Below are 21,421 nucleotides of genomic sequence, written 5' to 3' on the forward strand. Positions count from 1 at the left end.
CAGTTTTGCTATGAAATTGTTGGGCTTAATGAGCTCACATTGGAAATTTGGGATAGCACGGTTACTATTATGCACCTGCACCAGTAGATGCAGATGATCTGTCACTACAGGGACAGTGACGTTGCCCCCATTTGTGACGACTGGCAAATCGTCGATCGTTTCAGCGCAGAGTAGTCTTAGGAAATCACATCCATCAATAGCGTTGTCAATCCTTCGATGAAACGATCGTTGTCATTTAACCGGAATCATTTATATCGCAGTAGAAGCAGGCCCGGGCGCCGGGCTACCAGAACAAGTATAATTCCTTGTGTACTCATCCAGCTTTCAATACTACATAAAACATTATTGAAAGTCTGAAACACAAGTATAATAAGACCTTGTTTAGATCCAAAAAATTTTGGTCAAAAACATCATATCAAATCTTTAAACACATGTATAGGACATTAAATATGAAAAAAAACCCATTGCACAGTTTGCGTGTAAATTGCGAGGCGAATCTTTTGAGTCTAATTACGCCATGATTTGGCAATGTGGTGCTACAGTAAATATTTGCTAATGACGGATTAATTAGGCTTAATAAATTTGTCTCGCAGTTTACAGGAGGAATCTATAATTTGTTTTGTTATTAGTCTACGTTTTATACTTCAAATGTGCGTCTATATATTTCAAAAACTTTACACCCAAAGAACTAAACACACCCTAAGTTTGGCCCGAGGTGGATACGGGACGCTTGTATAGTGATGGTGTTTCTCTTTGCAATTCAATTTTGCGTGGCTCATACACATTGTTTAGATGGTAATCAGATCGAGAGATGCTAGTCCAACTCAATTATTTGTGGAGTGAATAAGATGGCAAAAAACATTGACTTGTTCAGGAGCAACCCTTGCGTACACACCTGACTGCTTGTCTGAATGCAAATTCAAAGTAATTGTGTAGGGGCCTACCTGTTGCAGATTCAAGTGTCGTTGCGCTTATAAAAGCTTACAACATTCACTCCCTCTCACTAAACTGTGGCATGTTCTCTAGCCGCTTGTGATACTCGCAATCCTAAACCACGAGAGAAAACATTGCCCCTATAGCAGAAGGGTAGATCGATGGAGGCAGCCATCGGCGCAGCGAGCTGGCTCGTCGACAAGGTGGTGACACAGCTGTCCGACGAGCTGGTGGCGGCTTACATAGCCAGCACCGAGCTCGGCCTCAACATGGAGCAGATCAAGAGGGACCTCATGTTTATGCAAGGGCTGCTCCATCATGCCCGGGAGAGGAGGGACAAGAGCAACCCTGGCCTGCAAGGGCTTCTAGAGGAACTCAGAAAGAAGGCTGATGAGGCTGAGGACGTGCTGGACGAGCTCCAGTACTTCATCATCCAGGACCAGATCGACGGCACCCATGAGGCCACCCCCGTGGTAGACGATGGCATCCGTGGCCAAGTCCTCCATGGCCGCCATGCTCTTCGTCACACCATCGGTAACTGCCTTTCATGCTTTTCTTCTTCTTCTTCTTCTTCTGTACCAGAGGATGCCAATTATCCACATCACACAGCCAAGTCCCGTAGTGATGAATCTGACTATGTTGGCAAGTTGACATTCAATCGAGTAGACATGTCCAAAAAAATCAAGTCGGTAATCGAGGGCATATATGACTTATGTAGCCATGTATCCAATTTGCTCAAAATTACCCAACCTGAAGAAAGAAGGGTTCTATCACTGAAGCGACCTCCCACCAGCTCAACAATTACACAGAATAAATTATATGGGCGGGAAGACATCTTTAACCAGACTCTTGATGACATGTGCACCATACGTAGTGAAACACTATCAGTTCTTCCCATAGTTGGCCCTGGTGGAATCGGAAAGACAACCTTTGCCCAACACCTGTACAATCACAAAAGAACAGAGGCACACTTCTCTGGCAACAAGACCTGGGTTTGTGTATCTACTAATTTTGATGTGGTTAGGCTCACCCAAGAAATCTTGATGTGCATATGTCAAAATAGAAATGAGGAAAGTAGCGGAGCACATGAAACATCCAACTTGGATCAGCTCCAAAAATCCATTGCAGAAAAATTGGATTCTAAAAGATTTTTACTTGTCTTGGATGATATGTGGAGATGCAGCAGTGAGGGTGAATGGGAAAGCCTACTAGCTCCATTGAAAACAGGAGAAGCCAAAGGAAGTATGGTTATTGTCACCACTCGTTTTCCATCTATAGCACAAATGGTAAAAACAACCAAGCCAATAGAACTGCAAGGTCTAGAGGATGATGAATTCTTCACATTCTTTGAAGAATGTATATTTGGTCAGGAAAAACCTGCGTGTTATGAAGATGAATTGATTGATATTGCAAGAAAAATTTCCAAGAAATTTAAGGGTTTCCCACTAGCAGCCAAAACCGTTGGTCGATTATTGAAGAATAACCTTTCCCAGGAAAGTTGGATGGAAGTTCATGAAAGAAATGAGTGGAAAAATCAGCAAGATGGTGATGGCATAATGCCAGCACTACAAATAAGCTATGACTACCTACCTTTCCATCTGAAAAAGTGTTTTTCTTATTGTTCCCTTTACCCTGAGGACTACCGGTTTGGTAATTTAGAGATTACTTATTTTTGGGAAGCATTAGGCATCATAGCTTATGGAGATCAAAATAATAAAGCTGACCATGTAGGATTAAAGTATTTGAACGAACTAGTAGGTAATGGTTTTCTCATGAAGGAAGGTGATGATAGTAGGCCATATTATGTAATGCACGACTTATTACATGATCTAGCACGAAATATTTCGTCACAAGAGTGCATTGACATAAGTTCATATAACTTTAGGTCTGATAGCATCCCACAATCTATTCGACATGTATCTATCACCTTACAATATGATGAGTATGACCAAAGTTTTGAGAGAGAATTAGAAAAATTCAAGACAAAAATAGACATAGTAAATTTGCGGACTTTGATGCTTTTTGGAAAAGGCAATGCAAACATGACCTTTTTCAAAGATTTGTTAAAAGAAACAAGAAGTCTTCGTGTTCTATTTATGCATGCAAACTCGCCCGAATCTTTCCCACATGACTTTTTCAAACTAATCCACCTTCGGTATCTAAAGTTGAAAATACCTTATGGCGTAGAACTATCTCTACCAAATGCAATAAGTAGATTTCATCACTTAAATTTTTTGGATCTAGGGAATAGTATATGTATTTTGCCAAAAGACATGAATCGTCTATTCAATTTACACCTCTTTCTTGCTAGAAAAGAACTTTGTTCCAATATTCCTGGGATTGGTAAAATGAAGTATTTACAGAGGTTGGAAGAGTACCATGTTAAGAAAGAAGACATTGGGTTTGATCTGAGTGAGCTAGGGGATTTGACAGAGCTTGGAGGTGAACTGACAATATTTAATCTTGAGAATGTGGCAACAACGGAAGAAGGTAATCAAGCCAAATTGCAGTTGAAAAGAAATTTGAGAAGATTGACGCTAATTTGGGGTGCGGTGCAACAGACGACAGGATCTGATGTTCTTGATGGCCTGCAACCACATTATAATCTTAGAGCACTTGGCATAATAAACCATGGTGGTCCCACTGGTCCTGGTTGGTTGTGTTCCGATATCTATCTATCTATTATATACTAAAAGTCCATTAAACTTTCTATAAACGCTCTCAAGCCGCCACGTGGCTTTCTACAAACGCTCCTAGGTCACCACGTGGCATTCTATAATCTCACCGTCGATTTTCTTTTAAATCGGTGGACCCACTAATTTTAACTATTAGATCTTCATTGAAAAAATAAATCTGGTGTCCCCACTATTTTTTAAAAAAATTGCCGTGTTTGCCATCGGGCAAGGAACGTAAGTTCTTTTTTTTTTCCCGGCGGCATACGATACGTACTCCACGTTCCACGTTAGTATTATTTTTTTCCTTTTTTTTATTTTGCAAACAGTTCTGGTGTCCCCACTATTTTTAAAAAAAATTGCCGTGTTTGCCATCGGGCAAGGAACGTAAGTTCTTTTTTTTCCCGGCGGCATACGATACGTACTCCACGTTCCACGTTAGTATTATTTTTTTCCTTTTTTTTATTTTGCAAACAGTACTTTTTCTTTACACCTTCTGAAAACAGTACTACTACTACGCACATCGTACATACACTAGGGGAGTTTAGGAGAAAGTGTTAATAGATATGTAAAATCACATCTTATCGATTTAAGTAAAAATCCATAGTTAAATATTTTTTCTTTTTCTTATAATTTTTAATAATTCTTTTAATTTAGAGATATGACATGTGGTAACCTACCAGCTTTTATATGAGTGTCACGTGGTAGCTTAATAGCGTTTCTAAAAAGTTTAATGGACTTATATATAGTAAAAGTTAATTTAACTTCCTATAAATACTCTCAAGCCGCCACATGGCCTTCTACAAACGTTCCTAAATCACCACGTGGCATTTTTTAATCACACCGTCAATTTTACGAAGGTAAAAAAAAAAAAACGCAGTACGTACTCCTTCCACCCTCCGAATCTCCCATCCTCTCCTATTTTCTAGCTAACTTATCATATTTTCTCATTAACACTCAATATATCAAAAAATAATTCGGACATCTAATTGATCGCGACTCTCAAATTATAATTTTATACTCAGGTTTTTTTCAATTGTTATGTTATTTATAATTAAATATAAAATTCAAAATCCATATCACTCATATTTTGTTATCTAAAAATTAGATCATGCTGCCGTTCTAACTACAAATGTCAGGGCCTAATGGTACGCCCATAAACACTTCTAAGTCGATCTCGCCTTGTAACACTATAATAAATTAAAATAAATCTATAAGTATGACAAATGAAAATAAAACATCTAACCATTGCTCTCCACTTAAATCGATGGATCCACTATCTTATATGGTTAGATCTATCTTTAAAAAAAAATCCCAAAACTCCCTCACATTCCTCCATTCCTCTGATTCCTCTCTCCCTACCATTCCTTCTCTGTTCTTTTTATCTCCATAGTAACTAAAACCAACATTATCTTTAGGATAAAAAAACTCCAAAAATGGACTCCACCTAACAAGTCTAGCTAGCTTTCCCTCTATAATGTGCTTTTCTTATCTTTCTCCTCAAGCTAGCACTTACAGAAACAATATAAACTAGACTTTAAAACACTCATAAAATTTTAAATCGTATATTCATTTATGATATTTCTACACTATTTTAATTTTTAATTAAATAAATAATTTAATATCTGTATTGACTTACATTGTGGACCACATCTATCCACCTTTAAGCCTCCAATAAATAAAATAGAACACTAAAATTTCTCATTAAAAATTAAAATATCTCACCTTATGTTTTTAATAAATGGTCAACCCATTATTTATACCATGCTAGACATCTAATCTCCTTCTTCCAACTCCTTATGTTTCAGATTATAAGTCATTTTAAATTTTGTCAATGTCAAATTACTTGAATTAGTTTATAAAAAACATAGTAATATTTTCTACACAAAACAATCATATTATAAAACATATTCAATTTTGAATTCAATAAAAATAATTTGGTGTTGTAAATATTGATATATTTTTCCTCAACAGTGGAAATAGTTAATTTCTCTTAACATGCATATATGGGCTATTTACTTATATTTGAACTTAATTAGATGCACTTTTATGAATAAATGATCTTTTTAGGGATAAATAAACGTTCCTAAGATGATCATAATATCTAAATTATACATATGATATCTGATGTCACTAATAGATTAGAGAAAAAGCTTATAATTATATCATTTTTTCGTGTCATAACGTGTACCCCGTCTAGGATCTATTTGTCATACACAGCACATTGAAAATATTTAAGGGATACCTTTATCCCATGCCAAGTTGTATGGCCATTCCAAATTGCAGAGATCAAAACATTTAAGAGACGCTCGATGGAATGGAAATCTATAAAAAAATAACATGATAAAAATAATTGAAGACTGAACTTTTTTTTTCTAAATTTAACATTTTTTTAAAAAAATTGAAACCCATTCTAAATAGCAATGTTTTAATATTTTAGGAGTACTGAAATAATGAAAATAACTAAATATTTAAATAAAATATAATAGAAAATTTGACCCTTTTCAGCATTATGTTGGAAACAAAATCTAATATAACTAAACTACAACTTGGGAGCGATAAAAGTCTCATTTTCTAATATATTTTCTGGTTGAGAAAAACATTTACTGCTAAACTGTAGTTTCATACTGCAATACTATATACATACAATTAAATCAATATTTCAACAAATTCAGCTAATTTAATTAGATGTAGTCGTATTAGGCATATTTTTAATAGAAAATATCTTCAATTAATATATCCTAAAATTCATAAAGACATATATATTATAAAAAGAAAAATTGTTACTCAGAGTTTAGAAAGTACAAAATTATGTTATGCTAAATATTTTAAAAAAAGAAACGCATTATGTACAAATGATATATAGTTTCATGTATATTTTTTTTATAAAACCTAAACTGCATTGTTTTAAGTAATTTTAGTTTACAATTTATACGGTGGCGATGGTTACTAGCATTAAGAGAAACACCACACAAATTATTGAAAAATTAAAGATGTTTACGATAGACTAATCATAAATATTTCTAATCAAATTTTTAACACACTTAAATATGATGCCCGCGCATTTGCGCGGGCTACCTTCCTAGTTCGTATAAATGGCCTGAAATGTCTACATTTAGAGGGCATATCTTGGAGAACACTCCCACCTTTGGGGCAACTAATGCATTTGGAGGAACTTACTTTGATCAATATTGCTGGGATGCGTCAATTTGGACCTGATTTTGGTGGTGTTACGAAGAAGAGTTTCTTACACTTGAAGAAAATTGAACTTGTTGGTTTACCGGAACTTGTGGAGTGGGTTGGGGGAGATCATTGCCATATGTTTTCAAAGCTTTTAAGCATCAGATGTGAAGATTGTCCTAATCTCACCGTGCTCCTGCTGCCATCGTTTGAGTGCTCTATCTCTGACACAAAAGACATAAACACCATATGGTTTCCCAACTTGTGTTCTCTTAAGATTCGAAATTGCCCCAGGTTGTCACTGCCTCCCCTGCCTCACACTTCCATGCTAACCTGTGTTACTGTGAAAGAAGATGATACAGATTTGATGTATTTTGATGGAAAAAGTCTGAGGTTAAATCGCTACGGTAGTGCTTTGGCCTTCCATAACCTGAACAAAGTAGAAGATATGGAAATTGTAGACATGCCGCTCGTTTCATGGACTGGTCTCCAAAAGCTGAACTCCCCCAGAAGCATGCAATCGATGGGTCTGCTCTCAAACCTCTCATCTCTCACTCATCTAGAACTAGTAAATTGTGATAACTTAAGAGTCGATGGTTTTGATCCTCTCACCACATGCAACCTCAAGGAAATGGCAGTTTACAATAGTAAAAACCATCACCCCTCCATAGCAGCGGATTTGTTCTCAGTGGTGGCAATGATGGAAGTAATACCTGCAGGTTCCTTCCAGCAGCTGGAACAACTCTCGGTGGACAGCATCTCAGCAGTGCTTGTTGCCCCCATTTGCAACCTCCTGGCTAGCACCCTCTGTAAGATGGAATTCCCGTATGACATGTGGATGGAAAGCTTCACCGAAACGCAGGAGGAGGCGCTTCAGCTCCTCACCTCCCTCCAATGCCTAGGATTCTATGTGTGTCCCCGTCTGCAGTCCCTCCCAGAAGGGTTACATCGCCTTTCTTCACTTCGTGAACTAATTATCCATAAATGTCCTGAAATCAGAGCGCTTCCCAAGGAAGGGTTCCCCGCATCACTGAGATATGTATTTGCATACGAGGGCATCAGTGTTGATCTAAAGGATCAACTCAAGAAACTAAAAGCATCAACGCCAGGTTTACGTGGTAAAGCATGTCCTCTCCTAATTCCTGTATTTGTCCCTTATTAAATCTGTAAATTTTCATATTTAACTAATTTTTGCCTGTTTTGCTATTAATGATTTACCTCATGTGGAGTAGTGGTTTCATCGCTAACCAACTTAGTAAATTAATGCGAGCTACACAAGATTACATGAAGGCCAGCAATCTAGAGGTCAGTTCATGGAAAACCAAGGCAGTCCTTCATTTTGTGGTTTCTTTCTAAGTTCAGGCAGCTGCTTTTAGTTTAGTCCATATGGTTGAGCTGTTTTCTTTATCTGCTATCTGAATCAATGCTATATTAGTTAGCTTACATTCTATATATCCTTACATATTTTTTTCATCTCAAACAGCATCACAACAGTTTGCACGCATGCAGCTGCGTAATAAATCTGAAACCCGCCCGCCCTGCTATGGTCTGATGTCATCAGATCCAACAGCATCAATTAAGCCATGGTGGTCAGTAGCATCACTTCTGCTCATATCGTTTGTTTTTTTTTCTTTTCTGTAGTTTCTCCTGAAACTAGTACTCCATCCATTCTAAAATGGCAAAATATATCAATATCAACGTAGTACTACGAATGTAGACAGCCTTCATCGTATTAGGTGGTGTCTAATCTATTATTAGGACACTATATTTTGAAACGGAGGGGATAGCTTTTGTAATTTCTCTCGATGTCCTGAAATCAGATCGCTGCTCAAGGAGCATTCCTCTCTTCATTGAGATATCCAAGGGCAAGACCGCAAGAGGATGCAGCATCGTCTACAGGATCAACTCAAGAAAATAGCTAGGAGAATTAGACCCACATTTGGTAAAAGTGCCAGGGTGATCCAAAGTGAAATTTAGGTAATAAAAAGTGACCTAAAGTGCAATTCACTCAATAACTTTACAACGCACTGCAGAAGCTGATATGTTCTCTGTTATCTTTGGTAGCGGTGGAGGCAGCCTAGGAAAATCTGGCTATACTGAGATGTTTGTCATTTAAAAAGAGAAGTCTATCTTCAATTAAAATAACACCAAAATGCCTTTATGCATTCATCAACGAGCCAGGGAAGCATTTCAAGGTACTAGATTCAACAATTCCTGTAGGACAAATGGTCATTCCACTGTTCATGGGTATTGAGAGTATAGATAGCCATGTGGGCCGCCCGGCACAGCCCGGCCCAGGCCCGGCCGTGCCTAGGCCGAGGCTTGTCAGGCCGGCACGGCCCGACCGACTCACCGGGCCAGCCCACGTGCCGCACTCACGGCCTAGGCACGGCCCAACACGCCTCGGGCTGTGCCGGGCTGGCCCGAAGGCACGATGGGCCATCGTACGTTTCCTCAGAATAAGTCTAACTTTCCTCCCTCCTATTGGGCTGTGACATATATATAGCTAAAAAAGTCTATTTTACCTCCCTCTTATTTGGGCTGTGGTATATAAATAGCTAAAACAAACTCAACGCACCCATTGGTGCGCGGACTAATGTATGGCCCGTCACCATCGTGAGCTTCTCTATATCTCAATATTTTTTTTCATATTTATTTGAAATTGCCTGCGTTAGTTCGTTTGGGTTGGGAACCCATCTTCTCCACATAGAAAACATAACGGTCCATTAGCACGTGATTAATTAAGTATTAGCAAAAAAAAACTTTCAAAAATGGATCAATATGATTTTTTAAGTAACTTTCGTATAGAAACTTTTTGCAAAAAACGCACCGTTTAGTAGATTGAAAAGCGTGCACGCGGAACACGAGGGAGAGAGGTTGGGAACACAGAGTAAAGAAGTGCGTTTTTTGCAAAAACTTTCTATACAAAAGTTGCTTTAAAAATCAAATTAATCCATTTTAAAAAAATTTTCTGCTAATACTTAATTAATCACGCGCTAATGGACCGCTCCGTTTCCTGTGTGGAGGAGATGGTTCCCAACTCGAAGGAGCGAACAGAGGGTTGGGAACCACTCCCCTTTGCACGCAAAACGGAGTGATGGATTAACGCATGATTAATTAAGTATTAGCTATAAAAAACTTGAAAAATGGATTAATATGATTTTTGAAAGCAACTTTTCTATAGAAACTTTTTTCCAAAAACACGCGCCGTTTAGTAGTTTGAAAAGCGTGCGCGCGAAAAACGAGGGTGATGCGTTGGGACATAGGGGAAAGAACTAAGACAGGGGGTGTTTAGATAATTAGATCTAAGGGTGTAAAGTTTTGGCGTGTCACATCGGGTATTATACAGGGTGTCGCATGGGGTGTTTGGGCACTAATAAAAACTAATTACAAAATCCGCCAGTAAACCGCGAGACGAATTTATTAAGCCTAATTAATCCGTCATTATCAAATGTTTACTGTAGCACCACATTGTTAAATCATGGAGAAATTAGGCTTAAAAGATTCGTCTCACAAATTTATCGCAATATGTGCAATTAGTTATCTTTTTAGCCTATATTTAATACTTCATGCAGATATTTAAATGTTCGAGTTCGACTTGACAGGGTGTAAAATTTTGGGGTGGGATCTAAACAGGGCCTTAGTTTTATGCCAGTAAAATTTGTAACAAAAAATTCACACATTTGAAATGATCCCTTCAATACTTCCCTCATCACTTACAATTTTAATAATTTTTTTAAAGTTATGCTGAATACCTAAAATAGATATTATTGTATATTGGCTTACAAATTTATATCTAAAGGAAAAAATGTAGCAAGTGAAGAAATTCAACCACCTTTTTCAGTCCTTTGTCAGTTCAAAATTACCTTCAGAACCCAACCAGGACGTACCTATGTATTTGACTCCAACCTGTCTGATAACTAAAAAAAAAATGTCCTAGACTCCATGATGTAAAATTTGCTAGGTTAAATTAGACCAGATTTTATTTTAAGAATTGCATGTAACATTTTCTTTTTTTAAATTATTCTTACCTTAATTTTTCCTATCTAATATTTAATCTGCATTAATTTTGCTTGTAAAATTTTCTTGATGGCTAACATTAGTTTTTTGTTCTTTTGCCTGTCATTCTCCTCTTACATGCAGCGCAGGACTTGCCCGTCCAGTAGGGCACCCAAGACCCAGCACGCGCGCCCAACGTCATTCGTCCGGTCGTCGCACGTCCTTTGCAGCCGCTAATTTTCCTCCCTCCTATTGGGCTGTGACATATATATATATCTAAAAGTCTATTTTACCTCCCTCTTCTTGGGCTGTGGTATATAAATAGCTAAAATAAGTCTATTTAAGGTCCCTATTCTTTGGACAATTACATTTATATGTCTATTTTAGTCCCTATACTTTATGTGCCGGGCCTAGCCTGCCGGCCCATCGTGCCGGGCCGGCCGGTCGGGCCAGCGTGCCGGTGGGGAGGCCCAGACACGGCCCGGCAGTCGGGCCATGCCGTGCCGTGCTTGGGCCGGGCCAAAAAGCCGTGCCATGGGCCGGGCCTTCGGGCCTCGGGCCTTATGGCCATCTATAATTGAGAGCGATTTTTTTTTTCTGTGGAAATCTACCAATCCAGAAGCTTATCCACAAATCATCAATTTAACATGCATCATATATGGTTCGGCACCATTCAGATTCGCCAGTGGAAACTGATTCTATGTACGCCTACTAACTTCAAAATCTTCTTATTTTCATAGGCAACCTGTCCAGCTGTTTTCGATAACAGAGGTACATGGCGATGTGGTTATGTTTGTAGCTTTCTTGGGAGTTCTGAACAAACCATTTGTAACACATTAGCAGGTGATTACATGGCTTGTTTTCCCACAGAAATTACAGTTTTGTTGTTAAGGGGCAATACCCGAATTCTTGGAGGATCATTGTTTCCATTTCATTTCGTTCAAAAGAAATTTGTTTCCATTTCATCATCTGGTAGACTGGTATGTTCATAGTGTTAGTTAGCATGAAAGGTTCGGATCATGTGATCACGACCTGACAGCTTGCATGCATGTAGTTGTTGAGGTTAGTTTGGATTAGGTTAGTCTATCCATGCGGATCAGGTTAGCCTTTCCTCCACATGCGATAACAGATGTTTGTTAGAGTTTGTTTTCTGTTTTCTGTTACTGCATGCAGTCGTTTCATCAATCTCGGCTTCGGTTGTTCTCAGCTGCGCCGAACTCTGTATCGCCACGATGGGGGCTGTTCCCATCACATATATATTAACACGAAGGCGACGCACAGGATTAGTGCGATCGTTTCCACCCAAACTAATTCACATGGTATCAGAGCGTTGATCAATTCCCTAATAGATCAATACTCATGGCCTCGTCGTCCAGTACGGCTGCCACAAATCCGTTCCAAGGCCACCCAATCTCAGAGAAGCTTGGGAAGGCAAATCATGCGCTCTGGAGAAAATTGACATTTAGCCATTGTCAAAACGGGGTTTCGCTGGAATGCCACTCCCAAAAATGGTTTCGTTAAAATGCCACCCTCAAACAGGGGCAACTTGTTGCAATGCCATTCCATCCATTTCTTCTCAGTTTAATGTTTTTTGTAATGTTTTTCTTGTTGAGATGACCAAAATACCCTTATCCTATCTCATCTCTCCTCTCTGTCTTCCTCCTCTCCGTTCGGCTCGGCGGCGCAGCTAGAGACGGAGACGGCGGCAGCGTGGCCGGAGACGGGGAAGGCGGCAGCGCGCTTGGGGATGGGGAAGGCGGCGGTGCGGACGGGGACGGTGGCGACGCGGATGGGGACGGGAAGGCGGCGACATGGCTGGGGATGGGGACGGCGGCGACTGGGACGGGGACGGGGACGGCGGCGGCGCCGACATGGCTGGGGCAGGTGGGATGTTCTTTTACGCCGATGCAGATGGCGCCGCTGAGCCGAGCAGCCTTCCCCAACCCACGTCGGCGCCGTCCCCGTCGCCAGCCGCACCGGCACCGCCCACCTCATCGCCGACCCCATCTCCATCCTCCTCGACGACCTCCTCCTCGAGTGCCTCGCCGGCGTCCCCTATGCCTCCCTCCCGCAACTCCCCACCACTTCACCACGCTTGTCGCCTCCGTCGCGCGCACGGCGAGCTCCGCTCCTCTCTCCTCGCCCTCTCCGTCACGCCCACGGCGAGCCGACGGATGTTGGCGTGGTGGTGGTGATGAGGACGAGGAGCCGGCGGCCACCGACTCGCAGCTACGCCCCGTCGCCGCCGCTACGCTCCACCGCCGGCGACTGGATGGGGATCCCCTTTCTTCTTTCCCCTGCAAAGTCAACAAAATGACTAGGGGCAAATATGCCAGAGAATGATGGAAAACATTTGGAAATCAGTTAAAATGGTTGAAATGGCATTATAGTAAGTTGGCTTCATTTGACAATGGTATTATAACGAAGCCATATTCGGAAGTGGCATTCCAGCGAAACCCCATCCTGAAGATGGCTAAATGTCAATTTTCTCTGCGCTCTGGAAGGTGCAAGTAAGCGCCGCAGTCAGAGGAGCGCGGCTTCAGGGGCATCTCACCGGCGCAACCAAGCGGCCGCCGGCAGAGATCGCTGTCACAAAAGATGGCGCCACCAAGAAGGAGCCGAACCCAGCCCATGAAGACTGGGAAGCCACCGACCAGCAAGTTCTGGGGTACCTTCTCTCGTCGCTGACAAGAGAGGTGCTGATGCAGGTCGCTACAGGCGACACCGCGGCTGAAGTGTGGAGCGCCATCGAGCAGATGTACTCCGCCCACACACGAGCAAGAGCGATTAACACTCGGTTTGCTCTCACCAATACAAAGAAAGGTAACATGTCAACTCCTGAGTATTTTGCAAAAATGAAATCCTTAGGAGATGAGATGGCTACTGCCGGAGGTCGCCCGATCGATGAAGAGGAGCTGATTCAGTATATCATCACCGGCCTTGGCGAGGGCTACAGCGAGGTGGTGTCGGCTGTCTGCGCTCGGGTTGAACCAATCTCTGTGAGTGATCTGTACTCTCAAGTGTTGAACTTTGAAGCTCGCCAAGCCATCTACCGCGGCGCACAGGAGGTCACCGTCAATGTTGCCAACCGTGGAGGCTTCAGCCACGGGGGGCGTGGCAACAGCAATGGTGGCCAAGGAGGTTCGCGCGGCGGCGGCGACGGCGGCGGCCATGGTCGCGGCAACGGAGGAGGTGGCCGTGGTCGAGGCCGCACACCAGGAGGCGTTGATAAAAGACCAATCTGCCAAGTGTGTTTCAAACGGGGGCACACGGCAGCAGATTGTTGGTATAGGTACGACGAGGATTACGTTCCTGACGCCAAGCATGTTGCAGCTGCAGCGGTTAACTCCTATGGAGTTGACACAAATTGGTACATCGACACTGGTGCTACAGATCATGTCACGGGAGAGCTGGACAAGCTCACTATGAAGGAAAAATACAACGGTGGTGAACAAATCCACACAGCAAGTGGTGCAGGTATGGATATTAGTCATATTGGTCATGCTATTGTTCATAATCCCAATAGTCGTAATATCCACCTTAGAAATGTTTTATATGTGCCTCAAGCTAAGAAAAATCTTGTTTCAGTACATCGCTTAGTTAATGATAACTCTGCCTTTCTTGAATTACATCGTGATTATTTCTTTCTTAAGGATCAAATCACCAGGAAAACTCTCCTTAAGGGAAGATCATGGCGCAGGCTATATCCTCTACCACACTCCTCCTTGAAGCAAGCCTACAGTGCCATCAAACTATCTTTGGACCGGTGGCATCATCGTCTTGGTCATCCTTCCATTACCACGGTTAAACAAGTAGTCAATAAGTTTAGCCTCCCCTGTTCAGATTTGTCTAGTGAGTCAGTTTGTAATGCTTGTCAACAAGCAAAGAGTCATCAATTACCTTTTCCTATTTCTTCCAGTGTTTCCAAACACCCCTTAGAACTTGTCTTTTCTGATGTTTGGGGACCTGCTCCAGAGTCTGTTGGGAGAAAAAAATATTATGTTAGTTTTATTGATGATTTTAGTAAATTTACTTGGATTTATCTCATACAGCATAAGTCTCAAGTGTTTGACAAGTTTCAGGAGTTTCAAGTCATGGTAGAACGTCAATTTGATAGAAAAATTCTAGCCATGCAAACTGACTGGGGAGGCGAATATCAATCCCTTAACTCTTTTTTTTCTAAGATTGGCATTGTTCATCATGTTTCCTGTCCTCATACTCACCAACAGAATGGGTCGGCTGAGAGAAAACATCGTCATATAGTTGAGATCGGTTTATCTCTCCTATCTCATGCATCCATGCCATTAAAGTTTTGGGATGAAGCCTTTCAGGCGGCAACTTATCTTATTAACCGTGTGCCTAGCAGAGTTATCCATAATATTAGTCCCCTTGAAAAACTGTTCAAACAAAAACCCGATTACTCCTCCTTGAGAATTTTTGGTTGTGCCTGTTGGCCTAATCTTCGCCCCTACAATAACCACAAATTACAATTTCGCTCTAAGCGTTGTGTTTTTCTTGGGTTTAGCACTATGCATAAAGGGTTCAAGTGTCTTGAGGTCTCTACAGGACGCATCTATATTTCTCGCGATGTTGTCTTTGATGAGAATATTTGTCCCTTCACTGAACTTCATGCCAATGCTGGTGCCCGTCTTCGTTCTGAGATTGATATTCTCACTCCTGAACTGCTAGGACCCATACGGTCTGTTGGGAATGAACAATGCATGCATCCAGTGACTAATCCATTATCTGCTGATGTTTCTGCTGCTTTATCTAATCGTGCTAATGAGCCACATAGAGATGGTGCAGTACATCCCGCTGATGCAGAAGATCCGCCGGCGACGCCTCCTCTGGATGCCAGTTCTGGTCCAGAACCAGACCGTGTCGTCCACCACTCCCCTGCGGCCACGTCATCAGGCCGTCATCCGGGTCCCACACCTGGTTCTGTGCCACGGGGGGCAGCATCATCGCTAGCAGAGGAGACAGCAGAAGACTCAGTGTCGCAGGCGGTGCAGGAGCAGGAGTCGCAGGTGGTGCAGGAGCAGGAGCAGTCCTCACCAGCGCAGGAACATGCACAGGCTGTCACAGATGAGACTAATACATTACAGCATGCAGATGTGACTGACACAGGTTCAGAGGCACCGGCAGGACCGCGCACCAGGTTGCAAAGTGGAGTTCACAAAGAAAAGGTATATACTGATGGTACTATTAAATATAAGCATTCTTGGTTTACTGCTTCAGGTGAACCTACAAATGATTTAGAAGCCTTAAAGGATAAAAATTGGAAACTAGCAATGGATTCAGCGTATGATGCTTTAGTTAAGAATAAAACTTGGCATCTTGTTCCTCCTCAGAGAGGGAGAAATATTATTGGCTGTAAGTGGGTGTATAAAATTAAAAGGAAAGCTGATGGTACCCTAGATAGGTATAAGGCAAGGTTAGTAGCAAAAGGATTTAAACAGAGGTATGGTATTGATTATGAAGATACCTTTAGCCCTGTTGTTAAAGCTGCCACTATCAGAATAATATTGTCTTTAGCAGTGTCTAAAGGTTGGAGTCTTAGACAGCTAGATGTTCAAAATGCCTTTCTGCATGGGTACCTAGAAGAAGTTTATATGCTACAGCCACCAGGTTTTGAGGATCCTACTAAGCCACATCATGTGTGTAAACTTGATAAAGCTCTGTATGAGTTAAAACAGGCACCTAGAGCCTGGTTCTCTAGACTAAGTAAAAAGTTGATGGACCTTGGTTTTAAAGGATCAAAAGCTGATACGTCTCTGTTCTTTCTGAATAAAGGTGATATAACTATGTTTGTTCTGGTATATGTTGATGATATCATTGTAGCCGGCTCTTCAGAGAGGGCCACTGCAGCTTTACTTCAGGATCTAAAAGGGGAATTTGCACTCAAAGATCTTGGTGAGCTGCATTATTTTCTCGGAATAGAGGTAAGCAAGGTTCAGAATGGCATTGTACTGAATCAAGACAAGTATGCCAATGATTTATTGAAGAAAGTGGGCATGATAGATTGTAAACCTGCTAATACACCTCTTTCAGTAAGTGAGAAACTCTCTCTTCATGAAGGCTCATTGTTAGGGCCTGAAGATGCAAGTCACTATCGCAGTGTTGTTGGTGCTTTGCAATATTTGACTCTTACTAGACCTGACATAGCTTTCTCTGTTAATAAAGTTTGCCAATTCTTGCATGCTCCCACAACTGTACATTGGATTGCTGTGAAAAGGATTCTTAGGTACTTAAAGCAATGCACTCGGTTAGGACTTGAAATTCATAAGTCAGGATCTACTTTAGTTAGTGGCTTCTCTGATGCAGACTGGGCAGGCTGTTTAGATGACAGAAGATCAACAGGAGGATTTGCAATATTTCTGGGTTCAAATCTGGTCTCCTGGAATGCTAGAAAACAAGCCACTGTGTCTAGATCTAGCACAGAGTCAGAATACAAAGCTATTGCCAATGCCACTGCAGAAATAATGTGGGTGCAGACTTTACTTGCAGAGTTAGAGATTAAAAGTCCAAAAGCTGCTAAAATATGGTGTGATAATCTTGGAGCTAAGTATTTGTCAGCTAATCCAGTGTTTCATGCCAGAACGAAACACATAGAAGTTGACTATCACTTTGTCAGAGAACGGGTAAGTCAGAAACTTCTAGAAATTGATTTTGTTTCCACTAATGATCAAGTTGCAGATGGATTCACTAAACCTCTGTCAGTAAGACTCCTGGAGAATTTCAAAAGCAATCTGAACCTGGTTAGGTCCGGATTGAGAGAGGGTGTTAGTTAGCATGAAAGGTTCGGATCATGTGATCACGACCTGACAGCTTGCATGCATGTAGTTGTTGAGGTTAGTTTGGATTAGGTTAGTCTATCCATGCGGATCAGGTTAGCCTTTCCTCCACATGCGATAACAGATGTTTGTTAGAGTTTGTTTTCTGTTTTCTGTTACTGCATGCAGTCGTTTCATCAATCTCGGCTTCGGTTGTTCTCAGCTGCGCCGAACTCTGTATCGCCACGATGGGGGCTGTTCCCATCACATATATATTAACACGAAGGCGACGCACAGGATTAGTGCGATCGTTTCCACCCAAACTAATTCACACATAGATCTAAGCTAAGCAGTTTTAGGTGAGAGCACTATCTATTGTTTATGGTATTGGTAACATATGTACATGATCATTAATAAGAGAACTAGTAAGAGAACTAGGAAGGTAGCCCGCGCATATGCGCGGGCACTTATTTAATGTTGCTTAATTTTTTATTGTTATAAATGTTTATATGTAGATTATATTTTCAAAATAGATCTTCACTCTATTTAAAACATGTTTTAGTTATTATCTAGTTATGACATATTACATAAAACCATACAGCCTTGAATTTATGATAATGACATGAATTTATAAGAACAACATGTGTCACGATAATAAAACAATAATAGAATAATGGAGTTGTTTCATATCTATTTGTACTATATGTGATTTTTTTACCTAAATAAAGTGTTTTTTTAATTACCACCACGGTAAAATCTCCAAAGGACCATATTGTTGGTTATATTTTGATAAATATCTATAATTTTGCGTCTCGTGTTTTTCAACGCCTATTCTTCATAATCATTCATAATCACAGAAGACACCTTGACCAATTAATTTGGAGAATGAATCTATTTTCCCAAACTTATTTATAATAACTAATTGATTAAAGTATACTTCTTTGTCACATCAATAGAGTGCATGACATACATTCATCGAATTATGCCTGATATGCTGGAATTCCTCAACTATAAGAAAATATAGAGTGAACTTCACTGTGGGCTAGTAATTTTTACCCAAGTTTCATTTTGGACTAGGGGTGGACAAATCTTTTCACTTTGGACCAGGTGATTTTACAAAAATTTCAAACTGGACTGGCCTTCTTCTCCATCTCTCTTATGGTTTTTTTCTTCATCGAGATACTGCCATGGATTAACCGGAGCAAGCACATAACTAGGATTTCTTCTCTCGGATCCGTTCCTGAGCTCGAACTCACGAAATTAAGTCACTGGGCAGCTTGTTGCTGCAACTGTTTCCTGTGAGATCACAATCATGTGATTTTTTTTCAGCTCACATGATTTTGGTGGGAGAAAAAGAGCAAAAAAAGAAAATCAAGGTGCTGGTTTTTTCTTTATTGAGATGCTGCCATGGATCAACCCAAGCAATCACATGACTAGCATTCCTTCTCTCCGATCCGTTCCTGAGCTCGAACTCACAAAATCAAGCCATAGGGCTGCTTGCTGCTGCAGCTGTAGCCTGTAAACTCACAATCAAGTGATTTTTTTTTTCAGCCCACATGATTTTGGCGGGAGAAAAAGAGCCAAAAAGAAAATCAAGGTGCTAAGTGATCAGGATACATTACTGGCGTGTTTAGTTGTTTGTGAGCTAAAGAAATCAAGGAGTGAGTGGCAGCACAGTAGGTCAGAGGCAAGGAACAACAAGAATGGTCCAATGTGCAATATAAGGTAGCAAATCCCGGTCCAAAGTGAAAACATCAAACATAGCCTAGTCCAAAGTGAAACTTTGGCAATAATAAGTGGCCTAAAGTGCAATTCACTCGAAAATATATCGTGAGTAGTTTATTGCGTATGTTACTTGATTGTTCATTTGTTATCAAAACTATTTGACAAAGAGAAAGACATACATATGGGACAATAAATCTCATGATGGACTAAATGGTTGTTTTATAGCAAGATCACTGGCTTGAAATATTTTTCATAATTATTTTTTAGATTTATGTAATATTTATGTTGCCCAATTATCATATAGTTCTGAAAATTCAAAAAAAATGAAAATATTAATCTCAAGAAGTATTCTATTAAATCATATCTACTTAAAAATACACAACTAAATTGTGTTGTTTTCAATTATTTTACATATGTAGCTTTAAATTAGCATTATATAGTCATCAAGTGTTATTTGACACCTGGAATATGATGTAAAATTATTTAAAATAGGAAAAGCCTAGAGCCAAGTCATTATATAGTTTCTCTTGTAGAGAAACTCATCACAGCTTTAGAGCCATCCACTCCCTGGCAGCTTAGAGCCAATCCTAAGCAAACACTGACCTTGGCAGGCAGCTCCATCTTGGCTGGCCGGCTGAGATCAATCATCGATGGAGGTGGCCGTTGGTGCGGCGAGCTGGCTCGTCGGCAAGGTGGTGACGCAGCTGTCCGATAGCTTGGTGGAGGCCTACGTGGCCAGCACCGAGCTTGGCCTCAACATGGAGCAGATCAAGAGCGATCTCATGTTCACGCAAGGGCTGCTCCACGAGGCTCAGATGAGGAGGGACGTGAGCAACCCTGGCCTGCCTGGGCTTTTGGAGATTCTCAGCAAGAAGGCTGACGAGGCTGAGGACACGCTGGATGAGCTCCAGTACTTCATCATCCAGGACCAAATTCATGGCACCCATGAGGCCACCCCGGTGGTAGACAGCAGCATACGTGGCCAGGCACTCCATGGCCACCATGTTCTTCACCGTACCGTTGGTAACTGCCTTTCATGCTTTTCTTCTTCTTCTACACGAGATGGTGCCGGTGACCATGTTGGCAAGTTGACATTCAATCGAGTAGATATGTCAAAGAAAATCAAATCAATAATAGAAGGCATAGATGCCGCATGTAACCATGTATCCAATTTGCTCAAAATTATCCATCCTACAGTAGGAAGGGTTCTATCACTGAAGCGACCTCCCAGCAGCTCAACAATTACACAGAATGAATTATATGGGCGGGAAGACATCTTTAACCAGACTCTTGATGACATGTGCACCATTCGTAGTGAAACACTATCAGTTCTTCCCATAGTTGGCCCTGGTGGAATCGGAAAGACTACCTTTGCCCAACACCTATACAACCACAAAAAAACAGTGGCGCACTTCTCTAAAAACAAGGCCTGGGTTTGTGTGTCTACTAATTTTGATGTGGTTAGGCTCACCCAGGAAATCTTGAGGTGGCATATGTCAAAATGGAAATGAGGGAAGTAGTGAAGCACATAAAACATCCAACTTGGATCAGCTCCAAAAATCCATTGAAGAAAGACTGGATCCTAAAAGATTTTTACTTGTCTTGGATGATATGTGGAAATGCAACAGTGAGGCTGAATGGGGAAGTCTACTAGCTCCATTCAAAACAGGAGAAGCCAAAGGAAGTGTGGTTATCGTCACAACTCGCTTTCCATCTATAGCACAAATGATAAAAACAACCAAGCCAATAGAACTGCAAGGTCTAGAGGATGATGAATTCTTGACATTCTTTGAAGAATGTATATTTGGTCAATACGGCGGTCGGCCTTAGAGATTGGACAAAAGGCATCTGCTCAGAGGCTAAATTGCAATTCCATATGGCACTCAATGTCATCCAAAGACTCGACGTGGCACAAGAGCACAGAGAACTCTCCCCCCCCCGGAAACGCGACTGAGGGCGGCTCTCAAGCGGAAAGTCCTAGGACTCGCTTCTATAGAAAGGGCAAGGAAAAAGCAAGCCTCCAGGGTAACTCACATCCGTGAAGGAGATGCGAACACGAAGTTCTTCCACCTCAAGGTTAATGCGCGAAGGAGAAGGAATACAATCCAAAGATTGAAAAAGGACAGTGGTTGGGCGGTG

The 21,421-nt window shown here is 41.2% G+C and overlaps 2 protein-coding genes across 4 annotated transcripts; both read left to right on the forward strand.

Annotated features, from left to right (window-relative positions):
- The first annotated feature begins 1,008 nt into the window (after nucleotides 1–1,008).
- On the forward strand, nucleotides 1,009–12,091 carry LOC4328942 (disease resistance protein L6). Of its 3 annotated transcripts, XM_066308040.1 has the most exons (7): nucleotides 1,009–1,467; nucleotides 7,505–7,903; nucleotides 8,018–8,090; nucleotides 8,269–8,374; nucleotides 8,606–8,762; nucleotides 8,850–8,980; nucleotides 10,929–12,091. In XM_066308040.1, exons 1-3 carry the CDS (start codon nucleotides 1,095–1,097, stop codon nucleotides 8,047–8,049), a joined length of 804 nt encoding a protein of 267 aa, XP_066164137.1. In that variant the 5' UTR covers nucleotides 1,009–1,094; the 3' UTR covers nucleotides 8,050–8,090; nucleotides 8,269–8,374; nucleotides 8,606–8,762; nucleotides 8,850–8,980; nucleotides 10,929–12,091. The 3 variants fall into 3 exon arrangements, with proteins under 3 accessions (XP_066164137.1, XP_066164135.1, XP_066164136.1); XM_066308038.1 differs by lacking the exon at nucleotides 1,009–1,467 and having other exon boundaries at nucleotides 3,626–7,903; XM_066308039.1 differs by lacking the exons at nucleotides 1,009–1,467; nucleotides 8,606–8,762; nucleotides 8,850–8,980 and having other exon boundaries at nucleotides 3,626–7,903.
- A 7,841-nt stretch (nucleotides 12,092–19,932) lies between these two features.
- Nucleotides 19,933–21,112, forward strand: LOC4328943 (putative disease resistance protein RGA4). The gene is made up of 2 exons (XM_026022987.2): nucleotides 19,933–20,768; nucleotides 20,800–21,112. Exons 1-2 carry the CDS (start codon nucleotides 19,933–19,935, stop codon nucleotides 21,110–21,112), a joined length of 1,149 nt encoding a protein of 382 aa, XP_025878772.2.
- Nucleotides 21,113–21,421: the final 309 nt, after the last annotated feature.

This window comes from Oryza sativa, chromosome 2 (assembly GCF_034140825.1).
Source record: "Oryza sativa Japonica Group chromosome 2, ASM3414082v1".
NCBI lineage: Eukaryota > Viridiplantae > Streptophyta > Magnoliopsida > Poales > Poaceae > Oryza > Oryza sativa.

Bases quoted from the DNA above. Each gene is read 5' to 3' on its own strand.
- LOC4328942 (XM_066308038.1), top strand. From the start codon at position 6,766: ATGCATTTGGAGGAACTTACTTTGATCAATATTGCTGGGATGCGTCAA. The intron at 7,904-8,017 runs GTAAAGCATGTC...CATGTGGAGTAG, and splicing joins ATCAACGCCAGGTTTACGTG to TGGTTTCATCGCTAACCAAC.
- LOC4328943 (XM_026022987.2), top strand. From the start codon at position 19,933: ATGGAGGTGGCCGTTGGTGCGGCGAGCTGGCTCGTCGGCAAGGTGGTG. The intron at 20,769-20,799 runs GTGGCATATGTC...AAATGAGGGAAG, and splicing joins CTCACCCAGGAAATCTTGAG to TAGTGAAGCACATAAAACAT.